Source organism: Chiloscyllium punctatum, chromosome 6, assembly GCF_047496795.1.
Source record: "Chiloscyllium punctatum isolate Juve2018m chromosome 6, sChiPun1.3, whole genome shotgun sequence".
In the NCBI taxonomy this organism is placed as follows: domain Eukaryota; kingdom Metazoa; phylum Chordata; class Chondrichthyes; order Orectolobiformes; family Hemiscylliidae; genus Chiloscyllium; species Chiloscyllium punctatum.
The window spans coordinates 61,139,347-61,159,777 of record NC_092744.1 but is presented as its reverse complement, the minus strand read 5'-3'; the positions used below and the strand labels follow the sequence as shown (position 1 = coordinate 61,159,777).

The following is a 20,431-nucleotide window of genomic DNA, read 5'->3' as shown; positions in this document are numbered from 1 at the left end:
TGATCTACGTTAAATTCAAAGTCTTCAAAAGGAATTACTGCTAATGATTTACTAGGAGTAACATAAAGCATGCTTTCAGTCAGCCGTTTGTTTATCTGTGCAGATGTTTGAAGGAATACAGCCGGACTAGTTTCCTTGAAAGCTTCCATTGCATATAATATCAATCCTTCCAATTGTAGCATTAATTTTGATGCTGATTCAATGAAATTGTCAACTTCATTTTGCTTCTTTGTATTCTCACTTTTCATTATATTTTTAATTGTCTGTTCCTGCAGTTTAAGTGCTTCTTGTAAGAAATTAAACTCCTTTGTCACTTCTGCAGTTCGTTGCATTGCATTTAGCTCAATATTCGTCTTCATTAATTTCAGCTGCTGAAAACACTTTTCATAATTTGCTTTGACTAAAATAAAAGAGCACACATATTAGGGAATTTAATAAAAGACACATTCCAGGTCACATCAATATCAACATTTTGATTTAACTTTTAAAACCTGGTTGTCATATGAAAAGAGTATTGCACAACTATAGAAAATTAAAATTACAAGTTATGGTGTAACACAGAAGATACATCGAATCTATATAACAAAAATAAATTGTCTAAAAATGTCTTTAAATTTGAACTTATAATTTCAATTAAAGCCGTATTAGTCTACCATAATTGAATGTGATTTGGAGGTGCCAGTGTTGGACTGGCGTGGACAAAGTTAAAAATCACACAACACCAGGTTTTAGCCCAACAGGTTTATTTGGAAACACTAGCTTTCGAGGTGCTGCCTTGTCATCAGGTGTTGTGGAGCAGGACCAGAAGAGACAGAATTTATAGCATAAGGGTCACAGTGTCACGGAGTTATAACGATATATTAAACAAACTAAGATTAAGTCTTGCATCTTTTAGGATGGGATATGTTGGTTTAGGGTCTGAAATTTGTAAATCCGAGAACTCCTTTTAAGCTTCATTCTCAAGGTGGCTTCAGTTTATCTAACAATAAATGCTATCTTAGCTCAGACAATGTATTAAAAGTGTGAACTTAAAGTCTGTCCCAAAGTTGAGTCAGTTTTATTTCTAAAGTGGGATTTACAAAATAAATTACATGGATAATTGAATGTTTTATTTGTTAAATTAATAAACTGAATGGAAGCAAAGCAATCTTGAGTGAGAATACGAAACAAGCAATCAGGGTATTTGCAGCCTAATCTTTTTCTTCAATGGCTTCAATGGAAAGTTTAGCTGAGATTAATTTTACCCCCAATTACATGCAATAAAGATAGTTATTGTCTTTTAAGTGCAACTTCCTGTATATATCCTAATTAATTTAACATGTACTGCTGATAAATTCAATTAAGTGTTCATATAGCATGTACCTTCAACAAAACGTGAGACATTCTTCTGCATTTCTGCTACTTCACATTGAAAGGCCAGGTCAAGAGAGTATAAACGATGATTCCTGTGGGTACTTAATTTGCATTCATCACATATTGGCAAATTATCCTGTACACAGTAATGTTTCAGATTTGTAAAAGGATGGTAGAAACACTTAATTTGATCGTCAGTGTATGATGAAGGATCTATCAAAACATGAGATAGAAATGCTTTATTCTTGTGAATTTTTCGAAGACATTTTTCGCAGAAGTTCAGATTGCAATTGACACACTTTTTCATCGCAATATGATTGTCTTTTTCATCACAAAGTTGACAGAGGATCTGTGTTTGCTGGGGGTTTATTCTACCTTTTGCATTTCGTTTTTTCTTCTTGGCATTTTCAGTATTAGCATTAAATGCTTCTTGTCTGTACCTTGTCACTGTATTGTTTAGCAAATAGTTCTCTGGGAACTTAACTTCATCTTCCTGGTTGAAACAGAAACTTTCCTTGCATGAAGGGCACTTAATACATATTTGACCCTTTTTCTCATGCTTAATTTCTTTGCTGAGACAGGTGTCACATAAACTGTGATTGCAAGGCAGCAAATATGGGTTGCTGTAAAGTTTTCCACAGGCTGGACAAGTAAGTTCTTGATACAATGTACCAATTACTTCTTTCTTTTTTTTCATTTTGATCAGTTCTTATTTTCTTGCATGGCATTTATTGGAATGGGTCTACAAGAAATAATTTTGTTAGAAGAACTTATTTGAAACACTCATCATATAAATCTATGCTTAAATCAAACATTTAAAACATTTCTCACAAATTACTTTGATTTCATGATATTACAAAGCATTAGACAAGTTTAAGAAAATCCAGATTCAGTACTGATAAAATACTGCTTACTAACACAATCCTAAAAATATGTTTTAGCAAATGGGAAATTAAAAGCCAACAATGCCTATGTAAAGATACATCATACAAAAATAAAAATATATGACGTATTTGTCCTTCATAATCGAAGATTACAATGTTATCAACTTGAAGTAATTGACAGACAAAAATGGAAATTGCTGGAAAAGCTCAGCAGGTCTTGGAAGCATCTGTAGGGAGAAATCAAGGTTGACATTTCGGGTTGAGTGTACCTTACTCAGAACTGATGGAAACATGTCGGTTTATATGCAGAAGGTAGGGTAGGGGGAGATAGGTTTAAGAAGTAAATGATTAGTGCAGATAGAGCCCAAAGAGAGAGAAGAGCCGTTGAATGGACATAGGAGTGGGTAACGATCTGGCTGGAAAGCTGTTAATGGGGATTGTTAGTGGCTAACAATAGGTGGTGTTGTCATAACAGACTATGAGAGAACAATGCCTGGTTATGGGGTTTGGGATAAGGACATTGGCAAGCTCAAGCACTAAGGTTATTGAAATCAAAATTGAGTCCAGAAGGCTGCAGAGCTCCACAGCTAGGAAATAAGGTGCTGTTCTTCCGGTAGAAGGAATTGACTTCGGTTTCAGGTATAATGTTCAAGATGATGAAGACTGAATGAAGAATAGAGAGACATTTCTAAAGAAATTGAAGGGGGCATAATGTAAGTGGATGATAGACAAGAATAGGAGCATAAAATCCTGATTTCACATATAGCTGCAACAAAAGCATGTAAAAGTTTTTCTTCTGTTAAATCTTTCTACTTTTTGAATGAGAATAATATGAATGTGCTAATAATAATCACAACTGATGTCATAATCAACAATGTGACTATTTCCACTTATAAAGTTGACAATAACCCTTTTATGACTTCATCATTTCTGATCCTCATCTATGAATGTTTTGTCACCTCACCTCTGGTCATGACATATCCACTGTTTGTATAAGGCCACTTCTCAGGCAGGTATTAACTCTTTTTCATGGACTACTGTAAAGCTCGTCACTGAATGTCTCACTGAAGATTACATAATTTAAGTTCAAAGCACCTGGAGCCGCACTTGGAGTACTGTGAACAGTCCTGGTCACCACATTATAGGAAGTATGTGGAGTCTTTGGAAAGGGTTCAGAAGATATTTACTAGGATGTTGTGTGGTATGGAAGAAAGGTCTTACGAGGAAAGGCTAAGGGATCGGAGGCTGTTTTCGGGAGAGAGAAGAAGGTTGAGAGGTGACTTAAGTGAGATATATAAGATAATCAGAGGGTTAGATACGGTGGACAATGATAGCCTTTTTCCTTGGATGGTGATGGCTAGCACGAGGGGACATAGTTTTAAGTTGAGGGATGATAGACATAGGACAGATGTCAGGGGTAGTTTCTTTACTCAGAGTGTAGTAGGGCCGTGAAACACACTACTTGCAACAGCAGTAGACTTGCCAACTTTAAAAGCATTCAAATGGTCATTGGATAGGCGTGTGGATGAGAATGGAATAATGTAGGTTAGGTGGGCTTCAGTTTGGTTTCACAGATCAGTGCAGCATTGAGGGCCAAAGGGCCTGTACTAAGCTGTAATGTTCTATGTTCTATGTTCACATTCAAAACAAGACAACTAGCATTCCGTAATTTAGTAAATATTTAGAAAAGCATCTCAAAGAATGAAAATAAACTTAACAAATATATTCATCAGCAACTTTCAAATCCACCAGTCACGGTCTCTAGTATGACAAATTAGCATAATATGAGCTCTGATTACTTCAGCTTATTGTAACCATACCAACTGCACAACAAAGCAATCAAAGTATGCTAACAGTGCACAAAGCAAGGCAAAGAAGAAAAATATTACACACAAAGAAAGTCCATGAATAAATTTCATTTACATAAAAATGACAGACTTTCCAAACCTCTTTGGTTGAGCCAATGACTTTTCAGATTAAGATTTGTAAGGATACTAGAAATTTAAAATTCATAAATCCTGTCAGAGATTACCACACAATATAAAACTACACAACAAACAGAACCATCCCGGTCATTACTTTCAACATCAGGCTTTCAGACATTAAACAACTTACCAAATATACAGGACTAACAACTTCCAAAGAAAATGTATGAATACTAAACTACATTCAAGAATTTATGGAACAGTAGAATACTCTAAACAACAGAACAATGTTAAAAATCACACAACAGCAGGTTATAGTCCAACAGGTTTATTTGGAAGCACTAGCTTTCAGAGTGCTACTCTTTCGTCAGGTAGCTGTGCAGCAGAATCATAAAGAGATAGAATCTATAGCGAAAGCACACAATATTATGCATGCAACTGATACGATATATTGAACAAACCTAGATTGCTGTTCCCCCCCCAGTTCCAACACTGGCACCTCCTCATCACCAAAACACAAAGCAGCTGGTAGAAAAGGAATCTCAAAATTTTCTTCCTCGTTCTTGATGCATTTTTAGTCTTTTCAATTCTTTGAATATTAACTATTTAGGTAATTGCCAAAATTATTCCTTAATTATAAAAATCCACCCTTAATTTATATTGGCCTTCACAAACTACTGTCTTAACTCCAAAGCTTTGGAATGAAATATCGTTAGATGACTGTGTGCTTGTCAATTGCACCACCGTCTCCAGGCACCCTCCAACTGACTCCACTGAACCATAGATTCTGCTATAGAGTTATGCAGCATGGAAACAGACCCTTTGATCCAACCAATCCATGCTGAACATAATCCTAAACTAAACTAATCCCATCTGCCTGCTCCTGGCCCATATCCCTCCAAACCTTTCCTAATAAAGTATCTATCTAAATGTCTTTTAAACATTATAATTGTACCACATCCACCACTTCCTCAGGAAGTTCATTCCGCTTGCAAACCATCCTCTGTGTAAAAAAAATTGTCTCATGTCTTTTTTAAAAAATCTCTCTCCTCCCTCACCTTAAAAATGTGCCCCCTAGTCTTGAAAATAAAAACCCATCTTAGGAAAAAGATAACTACCATCAACTCTATCTATTCCTCTCATTATTTTATAAACTTGTATCACCTCTCAACCTTCTACCATCCAATGCAAAAGGTCTCAGCTTATCCAGCCTTTCTTTATCAGTCAAACTTTCTGGAGCCGGCAACATCCTGGTAAATCTCTTCTGAGCCCTCTCCAGATTAATAATATCCTTCCTTTAACTGGGCAACCAGAACTGGACACAGTATTCCAGAACAGGCTTCACCAATACTCTGTACAGCCACAACGTAACATCCCAGTTCCTATACTTCCTTGTTTTATTAATCAACTTTTTTTAGGACATGTTATGACATCTTTGGGACGGGTGGGACTTGAATCCAGACCTGCTGCCCTGAGGTAGGAATACTACTTCCACAAAATGTCACAGAATCCCGATCAGAGAAGGAATCTTGAAGGATGTGGTTGGTGCGCCAACCAAGTGGGGCTACCTTGTCTTGTCCTGGATGGTCTCAAACGTCTAAACTGTTGTTGGAGCTTCACCCATCCAGGCAAGTGGAGAGTATTCCATCCGCATTCCTGACTGTGTCTTGTGGATAATGTAAGAACCAGGTGCAGGAGTAGGCAATTCAGCCCATATGACTGTTCTGCCATATATGATCACTGCCGATCTCATCTTGGCCTTAGTTCCACTCTCCTGACCACTCTCCAGAACCCTTCAACCCATTAATTGGACAGGCTTTGGCGATGCAGATGGTGATTTAGTCACCATAGGATTCTTTGCCTCTGACCTGCTCTTGTCGCCACTATATTGAGATGGCTAGCCCAGTGCAATATCTGGCAAATGGAATAATGCAGGACAGTGGATGTTGATCTTTGAAGAGTACTTCCTTACTCATGTTCAAAGGTACACATGCAAAGCTAGGATTCTGATAGCCATAGAGGTACACAGCACATTGACAGGCCTTTCAGCCCAACTTGTCCATGCTTACCGGGTTTCCTAAACTGAACTAGTCTCATTTGTCCACATTTGTCCCATACCCCTCAAACGTGTCTTGAATTTTTAAGTTCCTAGATCATTAAGATTACAACCCATGCATCCAATATCTCCGTAGCCACTTCTAAGACCCTAGGATGTACTATTATAGATTTTTTTAGTAAAGCATTAAACCCCTGTAAAATTAGTGAAATGATAGCATTTAAACAGTGCTATTTCAATTGCAACTGAGACTTGTATTCCTTAGAACTTCCAGGTAACGCTGCAGGTGTCTGGGTGTATTATATTCTGTAGCGATTGGATTAGAAGTATTACAAAATCACCTCCAAAGGGAGGTAATGCAATCCAAGTTTTCCATTTTTAACTGTAATTGTTAGCTTTGGAAAACCACAGCAAAATAAAATATTTACAACAATTTGTTGACTGGCAGCAGTTACTAAACAGATTAATCACAACGTAACAATATTTAATTTTGTTTGAGCTCATAAGTTCAAAGAGAAAATTACATTTTGCGTCCAGCAAATGTCAGATCATAAAAGTCTTAAACTGATTATTTTACGAAGGAATAGAGAATCCACGAGTGTGTCCGGCAACCAAAGCAAAATATCTTAGATGCTGCAAACATGCATCAAAAAGTGGAAGAAATACCCAGCAAGTCTGGCAGAACCATGAGAGAGTGAAACATGGTTAATGGGTGGAATCTTGTAGAGACAGCATGGTCTTGGTCATTGACTAGGCAGCTGTTGAGAGGCCCCTGTCTCTCATCTGATTTTGTGCCAATCAGGCAGTTGACAGAACACTGGTACATCTTCCCCTGACAGAAAACTGGGGGCATGGGCTGGGGAAAGCATAAGTACTAGCTATTAAGAATGGCTAACCATCCAAGACTTCGGATCATTGCTGGATTCTAGGCAGAGGTGGCTGAGGGCAAGACGGTAAGGTGGGGGTTGGGGGGGGGGGGGTGGGGAGCAGTGTTCAGAATTGTGGGAGAAGGGAATCGGTATTGAGGGCAGTGGGCTGGCACTCAGTGGGCCCTGCACCCTGATGCTGGACCTCTCATTCAAGCAGAGTGTCTTTGATCAAGGGATCTCCCAACCCTCAGAGTCCACAAGGAATCACCTATGGGTTTGCTCCTTGTATAGTGAAGCCCCAGTTTACTATCAGTTTAACACCCAGTGGCAGTGTGTGAGGCCCTGAGGGTAGGCACAACTCATCTGTTTGAGCAGTGGGGCACAAAAGCAACTCTTGAGCCTTTCTGCATTGGGATCAAGTACAGAAGAGGTCAGAGTTTGCCCGTGCCTCCATTCCACCTGGTTAAATGCCCTACCAAATCTGCCTCTGGTGACAGCACGAGATTCTGTTTCAGGTCGATGGCTTTTCAGTCAAGAAATCCCTTCTTCACCAAAGTCTATTCCTAAAAACAAGGAATGGTGTTCTTCCGCTCTGGTATTGACTGTCCTGGGGTACCAGATCAGATGAATATAGGATCCATGCATGGTGCTAATGGTGGGGCAGGTGGGATGTGATAGAATGGGAATGCCCAGCTTTTATCATGCTCCTTGCACTTCTTGCGCTTGGTCTCCACTTGGACCTGTCTGAGATGCTGAAAATGTTGGTACCTTCACAGATGGTTCTGCTCCAGTTTAGATGTTAATAATGTCAGCCCTGACGTGCCAATACAGCTGTTTTTACCGTCACAGTAAGTATGATGGATGGGGATGGGGGAGGGGAAGTTGAACACAACAGTAGAAGAAGCAATCAATGATAGCAACTTCAGGATTTCTGCACAGCTCTCTATGTACAGACTCCAGAAAGCACCTGTCAGTTTCTGTAGGGTAACAACGGCAATGTGCCCTCTTCTGCGAGGATGTGGAATGAGAGATCACAGTTTTAAGATAAGGGGGAGTAGATTTAAAAGTTAAGGGGAAATTGCATCTCCCAAAGAGTCATGAATGTGTGGAATTTACTATCCCAGACTGCAGTGGATGCCAGGATATTAAGTAAACTTAAGGAGGAGAAAGACTGATATTGAATTAACAATAGATTGAAAGGTAACGGAGAGCAGGCAGAAAAGAGGAGTTGAGGGCGAGGTGCGATCAGCCATGATTGTACTGAATGATGGAGCTGGCTTCAGGGGCTAAATTGCCGACTCGTGCTTTGAGTTCTTATGCTGTTATGTTCTTCATGTTCTTAGAAGCAATGGTCGAAGTGGCACTTTGCCATCCAGCATGCAGACAAAAAGCTATACAGGAATCTCCTACAGATTCTGGTCCAGAGTGTATTCCCTTATCAATGATGTACTTGTCACTTTCTGGTGATGTTCTAGAAGTATGTTTGTCTGCTGAGAAGCTGCAATTATTCCCCACTCCTGTGCTCACCTTCCCAGTCAACAAAGAAGCACATACATTTGAAATGTCCTCAAACAAGAGAGACTTATTGAGCGTGTGTGGGATAGTGGGAACAAAAAGTTCCATGTTCACGGTGTGGGATAGTGGGAACAAAAAGTTCCATGTTCACGGTTTAGTGCTGGTACTTATAGAGAGCATCATAAAAGCCTAGGTAGCACTGCTGTGTCATAGCGCCAATGACCTGGGTTTGATTCCAGTTTTGGGTGACTGTATGTACGGTGTCTATGTACGTTTCTGCTAGGTGCTCCGGGTTCCTCCCACAGTGCAAAGAAATGCAGGTTAGGTGGATTGACCAAGTTTAATTGTCTGTGACGAATAGGCTAGGTGGATTAGCTATGGGAAATTTTGGGACAGTGCAGGGTCTGGGTCGGATGCTTTTCGGAGGATTGATGCAGGATTATTGGGCCAAATGGTCCCTTCCTGCACTGAAGGGATTCAGTGATACCACACTAGGCAGTGATAACTGTGATCCATACCTTTACTTGAGGAAAAGCTACTCGGTATGCAGAAGGAGCAATAATTACCTTAACATCTCTATTTTTGCCTGAGTATCAAATCATCAAAGTTTTTGTACCACTCAGAGTCACTAACATCAAATCTATAAATAATTTTGTCCAATATAGTTCCTTCAAATTGAATCCAAATACGTATTAAATTTAATGTTGTCATAATGATCCATAATTTCCTAATAAAATTACAGGGAGGCTAATTGAGATGCGGCACTCCACCGCTAGCTTTACAAAAAAGGCATTTTTCTGTCTGCCTCACTACTGAAATATATTTTCAGCATTTTACCACGAAAAGAATTTGAAAACTTGTATGCATCAGCAGATCTAACTAAGACCAGACATTATTAGATTTTCAACGTACAGTAAATTGCATCCAAATGACCCAGTCTTTGAAACAAGTATCGCTAAGGCTGGGTCAATTTCCAGTGTTCTCTTGGATTTGCAGGGCAGAAATTAATGTTGATGATGAAAAGTAGCAGGAGCTCTGCAGTGCTTCAGAAGGGGGTTGCCCGACAGAATTAAAAGTTCATCACACACTTACTGATCATGTTTCCCCAGGCTTTAAAAACCCAACAGCAGAAATACAGCCTGCCGAGAGCTGCAGTGGCTGCTGCTGGTGATGCACCAACCAGCATCTCCAGAATCCTAGGATCAGTGTGAGATCTGGGATCAGGTGAGTGGATAGGATTGTAATAAGAGTGCTTACTGAGCTGAGGTGGATGGAGGAACTTGAAGAAAGGACAGGAGATTAGCTCTCACCATGCTCATCGATTCCTGGCGTTAATTTCCATGACTGGCGTTGAAAGAGGAACTGTCACTGGAAGCGTGGAAGACACATTGCTATTCAGATGCTCCTGTGTTGGGTATATTTCCAGCCCAGTTGTTTGAATACCAGTGCCAGCAAATGAGGCTTTTATTGCTCATTTAAGGGGCTTCATTAGTACCTGATTAGCCATAAATGTTGCCTTCCCATGCCAGACTTAATAGGGCAGAAGCTAAAAAGTGGCAGTGTCTCCTCCCAACACCATCCCACCTAATTAAGTGCTCTCCTTCCACGTTTGCTGCTGAGAAGATGGAGGGTGGAGGTGGAGGAAGAAGGGAACACAACATTGAATGCTTGATGTCAAATGGTGTATAGGCAAGCTTTATCATTTTTTTATAAAACAAACCACTTTATTATCATTTTTGTATTATCCTTCTAAATAGATATATAACAAAGTAACAATGCATTCAATACAGGACATATAGGAATACTTTATGGGGAAAAAATTGTCAGGAGCCAAGTGTACCATGAAAAAATAAAATCATTTCCTTTATCAAGTACTTAATATTAACAGTAAAAATTGAAGCCTTAGTCCAGATTCTTCTGATACTCCACTAGTTAGATTTTCTCAACTCAAAAATGACACAATGATCCTACTGAATGGAAGTGGAAGGTCAGTGTGTCAAGTGGCCTTCTCCTGATCCTATATTTTAATGATTTTCTAATAATGAAAGGCCTGTTTCTGTGCTATATATCCAGTGCAATCCACTGTAAGATTATACATGAATGCAGAAATGACTGCATATCTTACATTTTCTGTTTATACTCCAGATATCTGGCATCGGTAGCATTTTACCTTTTGAACTAGATTTGCTTTCAAAAAAATATTTCTTGGAGTGGGACTTACATATAGTAGTATCAGACATGCCAAAACAATAGTCCCTTGGATGATAAGTTTAGAGTTACAAAGAATGGGTTTAGGAGAGAAGAAAAGTTATTAATTAATAAAGTTTTCCATATTGGGAGCTCAAATTATGATACTAGCATCATTTAATAAAGAACCATATGCTGTAAAGAAAAATTGAACTCTCAGCTGAGGAGCCACTTTATCCAAAACAATCATGTGATCAGGAACCTATAAATAGACTAGTCAGAAGATCAGAAAGGCAGCACCATTATGAGAACAATCCTTCTTTGTTCAGCTCTGTTTGTAATAACAAAGTGGAAAGAAAAGAAAGTTCAAGTGTTTACAATGTTAGTAAAGATGATTGGTGCAATGACATTAAGATTGGACATTTATTAAATCAAGCAAATGATTTTATGCCAAAGGAATGTTTGCACAGAACATTCATTTCAAGAGGCAAAAATTGTTTATCAGTCCACTATTACACAGGCATAAAATACATTCATCTGAAATTTTTTAGGATCTTAATTGGTTGCTAATTTTTCCCCACTCATTTTTGAATGATTGTGTCCTGCAAGCATGAGTAGGATATGAAGCTGTTTGACAAGTGAAGGAACTTCAAAGGAGGAGACGTTAAACTGAGGCCCTCAAAATTATGCAAGCGATTCCATGCTATTATTTTAACAACAGCATTAGAGTGATCTTTGATGTACTAATAGTTATCCTTCAAATAATACTAAAACAGACACCTCACGCTCAAATAAGAGGAGCAATAGGCCACTCAGCCTGCTCTGCCTTTCAATAAATTCATAGTTGATCTTATTGTGGCTCAACTCCACTTTTCTGCCAGTTCCCTATAATTTCTACATTGTCATCAATCAAAAATCTGACTTATCCTTGAATAAGTTCAATGATTCAGCCTCCACTGCATTCTGGAAAGAGAATGTGACAGACTAGAAAAGAAAATGTTTTTGGGGCAGCACAGTGGCTCAGTGGTTTGCATTGCTGCCTCAAAGCACAAGGGACCCAGGTTCAATTCCAGCCTTGGGCGACTGTCTATGTGGAGTTTGCACATTCTCCCTGTGTCTGCGTGAGTGTCCTCTGGGTGCTCCAGTTTCCTTCCACAGTACAAAGATGTGCAGGTCAAGGTGAATTGGCCACGCTAAATTGCCCATTGTGTTCGGTGCATTAGTCAGAGGGAAATGGGTCAGTGTGGACTTGTTGCATCAAAGGGCCTGTTTCCACACTGTCGGGAATCTAATCTAAATTCCCCTCACCTCAGACTCTTAATTTTTAAACTCTGACTCCTAGTTCCAGCCTCATCCACAAGGGGAAACATTCTCCCGGCACCCACCATGTGGCGTGCCTTCAGAATCTTATATTTTGCAATGAGATTGCCCCTTATTCTTCTAAACGTCAATGGATATAAAAACTCAATCGGTTTAGTCTGTCCTCAAAAGATAATCCCATTCGAGGAATCATTTGAGTGAACCTTCTGTGAACTGCAACATCTCCCTCCTTTTATGCTCAATCCCTCTTGCAGTTTTTAAAAAAAAATCAAACTCGTTGGGAGATGTTATGACATACCTTCAAAGCAGGTGGGTATTGAATCCAGGCCTTCAGGCACAGAGGATGCCACACTGTGCAACAAGCCCCTCTTCCCTTGCAATAAATGCTGATGTTTCATTGGCCTTCTTAATAACAAGTCGTATCTGATACATCAACTTTGTGTGATTCATGTGCTATCACACACAGATCTCTCTGTAGAGTTCTGCTTCCTACATCCAAAAATGAAGATATTTATATTTTTCATACCAGAATGGATCAGTTCACATTTTCCCATATTGGCCTGCATCTATTTTTCACAATTCATGTTCCAAAACATTATATATTCTTTATAAAACTGATACCTTTCAAACGGTCTGCGCTGTCTTATTCAGCTGAGTGGGCGGTTTTCATGAAAGGACAAGACCGGGGGAAAAGGGTATGGAATTATACCAGTGAAAGAGTAAATTGACTTCAGTTATTATGAAGTTCAAGTGGAAATATCGATTGGTTGTAATTTGCTCAATTTGACAGCCTAGGAGAAAGTGAGGACTGCAGATGCTGGAGATCAGAGCTGAAAAATGTGTTGCTGGAAAAGCGCAGCAGGTCAGGCAGCATCAAAGGAACTGGAGAATCGACGTTTCGGGCATAAGCCCTTCTTCAGGAATGAGGAGGGTGTGCCAAGCAGGCTAAGATAAAAGGTAGGGAGGAGGGACTTGGGGGAGGGGCGTTGGGAATACGATAGGTGGAAGGAGGTTAAGGTGAGGGTGATAGGCCGGAGAGGTCGGGAAGAAGATGGCAGGTCAAGAAGGTGGTGCTGAGTCTGAGGGTTGGGACTGAGAAAAGGTGGGGGGGAGGGGAAATGAGAAAGCTGGAGAAATCTGCATTCATCCCTTGTGGTTGGTGGGTTCCTAGGCGGAAGATGAGGTGCTCTTCCTCCAGGCATCGTGTTGCCATGATCTGGCGATAGAGGCGGCCAAGGACCTGCAAGTCCTTGGTGGAGTGGGAGGGGGAGTTAAAGTGTTCAGCCACGGGGCAGTTGGTTTGGTTGGTGCGGGTGTCCCAGAGGTGTTCTCTGAAACATTCCGCAAGTAGGCGGCGTGTCTCCCCAATGTATAGGAGGCCACATTGAGTGCAGCGGATGTAGTAAATGATGTGTGTGGAGGTGCAGGTAAATTTCTGATGGATATGGAAGGATCCCTTGGGGCCTAGGAGGGAAGCGAGGGGGGAGGTGTGGGCGTAAGTTTTGCATTTCTTGCGGTTGCAGGGGAAGGTGCCAGGAGTGGAGTTGGGTTGGTGGGGGATGTGGATCTGACGAGGGAGTCGCGGAGGGAGTGGTCTTTCCGGAACACTGATAGGGGTGGGGAGGGAAATATATCCTTGGTGGTGGGGTCTGTTTGGAGGTGGCGGAAATGACGAAGGATGATACGATGTATCTGGAGGTTGGTGGGATGGTGAGGACCAGTGGGGTTGTGTCCTGGTGGTGATTGGAGGGGTGGGGTTCAAGGGCGGAGGAGCGGAAAGTGGAGGACATGCGGTGGAGAGCATTGTCAACCACGTCTGAGGGGAAATTGCGGTCTTTGAAGAAGGAGACATTTGGGTTGTTCCCATATTCCCAATTCCTTTGCCTTCGCCGCATCTGCTCCCAGGAGGACTAATTCCAATACCAAACAACCCTGTTCCTTTGAAACTGCCTGACCTGCTGTGCTTTTCCAGCAACACATTTTTAAGCTCAATTTGACAGCCTGACAATATAAACCTGATTCTGAAATCAATTGTTAGTATAATTAGCAAACATCTGGAAAATGGCCTGTTTCCCTGAAAGGCTGTATGCAAGTGAAGTTAAATGAGATCTCAAAAACTTGTTTTCTTTTCTGAATTTATATATCTTCTCTATTTAAAAAGGTAGATTCAATTATCCATTGTTTTTCTTCAGTTGTGATGCTATAATTGCAGATGTTAAAGTTCTCAGAAAATATATTATTTGAACAGTCATTTTAAAGACCATCATATTCAAACATGTTGGCATTTTAATACAGTTTAACAAATAGAATTCAGTTACAGTATGTGAATGATATTATCCCATGCTGCAATTCTCTTGTCTATCTCATTATCTCAATAAAAAATAAGTTCCATTTTGATTCGGTCATTAGCAACATGCAGAATTTCTCATCTTGGAAGGGCCATTACAGCAAGACCACTATAGTTTCACACAGGCACTGTCATAACCTTCTCAAAGTCAGAAATCACATGACCAGGTTAGAGTCCAACAGGTTCATTTGAAATCCCAAGCTTTCAGAGCATAGTCCCTTCATCAGATGAAGTGGTCACCTGATGAAGGTGCTATACTCTGGAGCTTGAGATTTCAAATAAACCTATAATCTGGTGTTGGGCAACTTCTGACTTTGTCCACCTTAGTTCAACACCAGTACCTTCCCATCATAACCTTCTCAGATCAATTAGGCATGTAAAGCAAAAAACACGCTTTTCAGTATCACCCATGTCCCAAAAACAAATTTAACAAACCCAGGAAAGACAAGTGGTGAGTAATTTAACCAATCACAATTTTCAATGTACAGTATTACAAAAGAGTTTCATTCTGTGCTTTAGTTTTGGAATTCCTAGTTCACTCTAATCATTACTTAATGTCATGCACATGTTTGGATTGACTGAAGACTTCAGCTAATTAACACTTGTAACTCTTTAATCTTTCATCTTACTGTGGATCATATCGTGCTTGGATATTTCATTTTGGAGATGATGCTCACTGCAATTAAATGGCATTCATTTAAATCATATACTATTCACGACCACGTAAATGCATGTGCATAAATATACTGGGAAGAAATTGGCAAATACATGAGAAAGAACTTAGCAACAAAATCAAGATTTTTGAAACAGTTCAGACTCTCATTGTTACATTTGGAATACTATTCAAAAGCTTCAAACATGGTGTTTTACTCAAACTATCTGCATTTCTGGGAGAAAGTCAACAATGAGAAACACTTTTATCTGTTTAGTGGAACCTTGGTCCATAGCATTATGTTTGACTGTGCGGTTATACAGGAGCAGAGGGATATATTCCATTACAATTAAACTAATTGTTGTTACTGTATTTGCAATGTTATCAGTTGTCAGCGTTGAAAAGAATCCAGTTATAGAATTTACTCAAATACCAATAATTATAGCATGCCTTGGTGGGTTATGTTAGGTAGCAGGTATTTCATTTTCTGTACGTCAGCTATTACTAGTAGTGAATTTGCTTCTGCCATAACTCTCTAGAATACTTTAAAGCAGTTAACAAGATCCATTGCTGTTATTGCAGCTTCTGCTCCACAAAGTCAAGTATAAGCAATAACATCGGGACAAGGAGAATTTATAGAGCGTGCTAGAGTGTGAAACATAGCATTCTGAGTGACTTAATAAGGTGTGAATTGAGCTTTTGATTTTGTGACCATACTTGGATATGCAGAGATAAAGACAGCGGTATGTGTGTGGAATGTCTTCCATTAGGATAATATATTTCATGCCATTAATGTTCATTAGCTTAACATTTTAAACATAACACTTTACCTTCAAGATAAAGCTAGCAGGGCATGTCACTCTCACAGTACCTGGTTCATGTTAGTTTAAGGATGCTGCACATCAATCTATTCCGTGCAGTCATGTCCAAAGTCCAAGCTTTTTCTTTGTGAAAATGGGGTGAGATGAGTGGCAGCCTACATGGAAGCACAGGATGGGCAAAGGGGTGTCAGTGGTTAAGGGAGCATAGAGAGTTAAGGTGAAAATAAGGCACTTAAAGGATGTGGTCAATAATAACCATGTGGCTCCAGTTCAGGGAGTCAGCTGAAAGATTCCTTGCAGGGCCTTGGGTTCACCTACAACATTTCAATGATTCCCACTGAGAGTAAACTTGGACAATATCTTTTTATAATGCATAGTTGGGAGGGTGACCTGAGACTGCAAGTTTAGATATATTTCAGAATGGCAAGTATCACACTGGACTCTATAATAAATATTCAATAAAGAGTAAACAAGAAATTACAATGTTGTTTCCTGCACAATAAAAGAAATACCCCTAACTCCACAATAACCAGCAATGTTTGCCAATCGTACAGAATGCTAGTATGCTTCTCTCTGACAAAGCTAGTCTCACACAAGTACAGTGAAAGCAATGTAAAATGAAATATCTACAAAAGAAGTGCAAATCTGAAAATTGCCCATGCCATCTTTGTGCCCTTAAAATGTTTTGTGTTAATTGCAGGAAAATAATGGCTGTGAAGAAGTGCCTTGCTATCTGCTCAGCAGGCTTTATTACTGCCTGCCTGCATCTGCTGCATTGGGAACTGATGGTGGGTTTCACCACAGAAAGGCTTCCCTCACTACATGATCACACGCTGCCCATATTCACCACTGGCACTTTAGAATATCAAACATAATCATATGGGAAGCAGTAAAAAAGCGAAAGTGAGAAGAAGTGGCAATAATTTCCTGTTCTGCCACTAGGAACAATGTACCACTGTTAAAGTTGCACACAATTTTTTTCAAAAAGATGATAACATACAAGAAATTGTGTCTGACTGGATTGTTCTCTTGATTCATACAATTATTTGAATATACAGGATACATCAATCCTGAAGAAGGGCTTATGCCCGAAACGTTGATTCTCCTGCTCCTCGGTTGCTGCCAGGCATGCTGCGATTTTCCAGCACCATACTTTTCAACTACATCAATAGTGAATCATGTTCAATTCAGGGTGACCATTTACGTAAAATGGAACACAGTATAATTCAAGGGCTGTATGGTGGACACAAATGTGTTATAATCCAATGTTTTGCCATTTATTGCAAAATTGTAATTAATTATAGTAAATTGTTATATGAACTGAATTAACAAATTGAAGTCACTTCCAACTGACATTCATGTAATTTTTTGCATCAGTGACTATCTCAAGCAATCCAATCTTCTGCTGTTAAGCTTACCACCATGCTAGACAAAGTAACCCATTTTTGATTGGCACCCCAATCTACACTTTCAGCATTCATTCCTTCCAATTTCAGTGCACAGTGGCTACAGTGTGCACTATCCAAACCTAGGACCACTATGATCTAGCAGTCAACAGCAGCAAATGCAGGGGAACACCACAACCTACAAGATCCCTCCAAGTTACACACTCACAAGGCAGCAATGCCTACATCCATGAAGGAATACAAAAACAAAACAAAAATATAAATTTAACTAGTACCAATAGAAATCTCAAACAGGTTGCAAATTGATCATAAGTCTTTTTCAAACATGTCCTTATATTGTTGGTAAAGTTCTGAATGATACAGGAACCATGTCTATACACTACATCATGGAGATTAGTCAAACTGGCAAAGGCTATATTTTGTTTAACTGCTTATTTTAAAAAGGTTAGAGCTACGTGAAAATAATCTTGTGCAGTTTCTGCAACTCTATATTAATTAGATTTAAATTATTCATTAAGAACAATTTACAGTTTAAAGATAAATCAAGAATTCTGCTCATCCACAGCTCAGGGGATTTAGCTACAGTTTCAGAAGACAAATTCTTACGTTTAGTGCAGGTGAAGTGGTAGCAGAATTAATAAAATGTGAGAATTACAGACATTTTTCCTCGTTCAATAAAATTACAAAACACCTGCAGTGTTATTCAATAATGTGGCTTCATGCAAGTATTTGCACTTAACATGGTTTGCAGGCAAAAACAATATTTCACAATTAATTCCTGTGTGTCAACTTAGATGAAAAATTCTTCCTCCACACCACTTGCATAAAACTGTTGGGAGGTTTCAAATGTTTGTTGACAAAAAGGTGTACTTTTCTTGTCAGTTTTGGAAGTTTGCCATTTTTTGCTCAAAACACTGATATTCTCAGAAGACATTTCATCTTTTAGTCCAGCACTTACTGTTGATTTTAATGCAAAAGACTTTGAACTTAAATCAGGAAGACAGTTCTTTAAACCTGTTGAAAATGTGTCTAAAGAACAGACGCTGTCATCAGACAACAAACTTGTTTTTGTAACTATGACTCCAGTGTCAACATCAGTTTCTGCATTTTGTAGTCCAGTGTTGGCTTCATGTTCAAAGTTTTGGAGCTTTGTAGACGTGTTGTAACAATACGCTAGATCACAGCGAGACAATGTTGCTGGACTGCTGCGCTGTGATGAGTAACAGGAACTGCTTTTGGGTGTGCTGCACAAACTCTCCGAGGTGCTGCTTTCAATTCTGTCCAGCATTCCATGTAAACAATGTCTTTGTTTTCCTTTCACACATCTTCTCTCCTGTTCATTTTCTGTCAAAGTGGAGAACATTTTGCTCTTTTCCTGATGCATTTGGTTGTATAGCCACCTTTCTGAAAGTGAAGTTTGATTGCATGGCACTGAATTGCATGAGTAATTGTTCAAACCACCGCCAGCAGAGCAACTTCTGCCCAAGTACTGCATTCCCCCTTTGATCTGTTGCAAGGTTCAAAGTCAGTAGATCAGTGTAAAGATATTTAAAGATCACAGCGATATTAGTTAGCAACAAGCACTCCAAACAAAATAAGCTTATTTCATTTTCAATGAACCTTGACATAATACAAGATGTAATTACATAATAAAAGCACTTCTTTAAAATAAACCTTAAATACCTACTTTTAGTATGGTTGAATTATGGTAAGGGAAGTTATTTGAGTAGGTCCAAAACTTGAAAGGTATCAGGTATTAAAATCAATTCTTACCCTGCAAGGGACATGAATCATACTATCTTGGATTGTATTTAAACGAATGTTCAAAAGGGCTGCAGAATGGGACTAGCTGCGTGACTTGTCTGGAAGCCGGTACAGACACGATGGGTCAAATGGCCTCCTCCTGTCCTTCAAAATTCTATGATTCTATCTACTGAAAAGGAATTTGCTTTGTGAATGCTTTGTGAATGTTCCATTTCATTTTCCATAAGTAATTCTAAAGGGATTTGAAGAGTTTCAGATTTAATTATTTTTAAAAATATTTAATAATCATTTCGCAAATACTTTCAAAAACCCTCATTGTACTGAGCATATTTTACATGTTATATATTAGTACTCAAGCCAAGAAACATTTTGGCAACAGACTCACATTATACTTTCATTGCATGTACTGTAAAATTAATATTCTCCTTTTCCAGTTTACTTCAGGCATTGTGAGCCCATTGACTGGTGCCAAACTATTACATGCATATTTAAATTAACATCACAGTTTAATAAACAAGTATTGCTAGGATAATGTCAGGGCATCACTCTTCCTGCCACAGTTGATTCAGTGACAACAGGAAGTCAATTCCAGGGTGCTGGTACTGAAGACACTGATGGACAGAAGCTACATGAAACTTAAACGCAAAAATGCTACAACAAATCTGAGTTAGACCAGACTTGAGAGTACTGTGTACTATTCTGGTTTCCATATTTTAAAAAAAGGCCTTGATGAAGGAAAAAAGTAGAGATTTGCAAAGCTCATTCCAGAACTAGCTCTGGATGGCTTGTTGAAGTCTTTAAGATAATGAAAGGGATTGATAGATTAAAAATTTGGGAAAATGTAAGGGAATCCAACACAAGAGGATTTATTTGATTGTCATGAATAAATCCAACAAGGAATTCAGGGGATTTCTTCACCCAAAATAGGTATGTGAAATGCATGACCACAGTAATTAGTTCAGGCAAAGCACCTTAGTAACATTGCTGATGTTCAAACACATGGAAGAGAAAGCAATTAAAGATTATGCTTATAAGACTGAATGCAGGAGGCTGAGGGGAAGGAGTAGCGAGGGTCTGAAAAACTGGGATGCCAATGTGAGCACTGAGGCAGCAGCAAGATTTCAGAGTTGGATGTGAGGCTGTTGGTTCAGATTCAAATATCTGCCTTCTAAAGAAAAGGTAAGTGCCATATAACAGCAAAGAATCCAAAATATTCTTCCCCACTTCCTTCTCTAAACTAAAGTATTCATTCAAATTAGAAGCTGGGACATTTTAAAGATGTGTAACCTAATTAGTTAAATAAAATATGGTAAGAGTGGCAGGTAAAGGTGA

General features: G+C 39.2%; 1 protein-coding gene across 4 annotated transcripts in view; it reads right to left on the bottom strand.

Moving 5' to 3' along the window:
- Positions 1-20,431, bottom strand: part of fam124b (family with sequence similarity 124B) — a 76,243-nt gene that overhangs the window by 12,984 nt on the left and 42,828 nt on the right. For 3 of the 4 annotated variants that reach the window (XM_072572759.1, XM_072572760.1, XM_072572761.1), the window contains one exon: positions 10,335-18,842. The exons of the other annotated variant lie outside the window; for it this stretch is intronic. In XM_072572759.1, coding sequence (XP_072428860.1) covers positions 18,126-18,842 — 717 coding nt within the window. In that variant the 3' untranslated portion in view covers positions 10,335-18,125. Of the gene's footprint in view, positions 1-10,334; positions 18,843-20,431 lie in introns of those variants that run through there. 4 annotated transcript variants of the gene reach the window in all.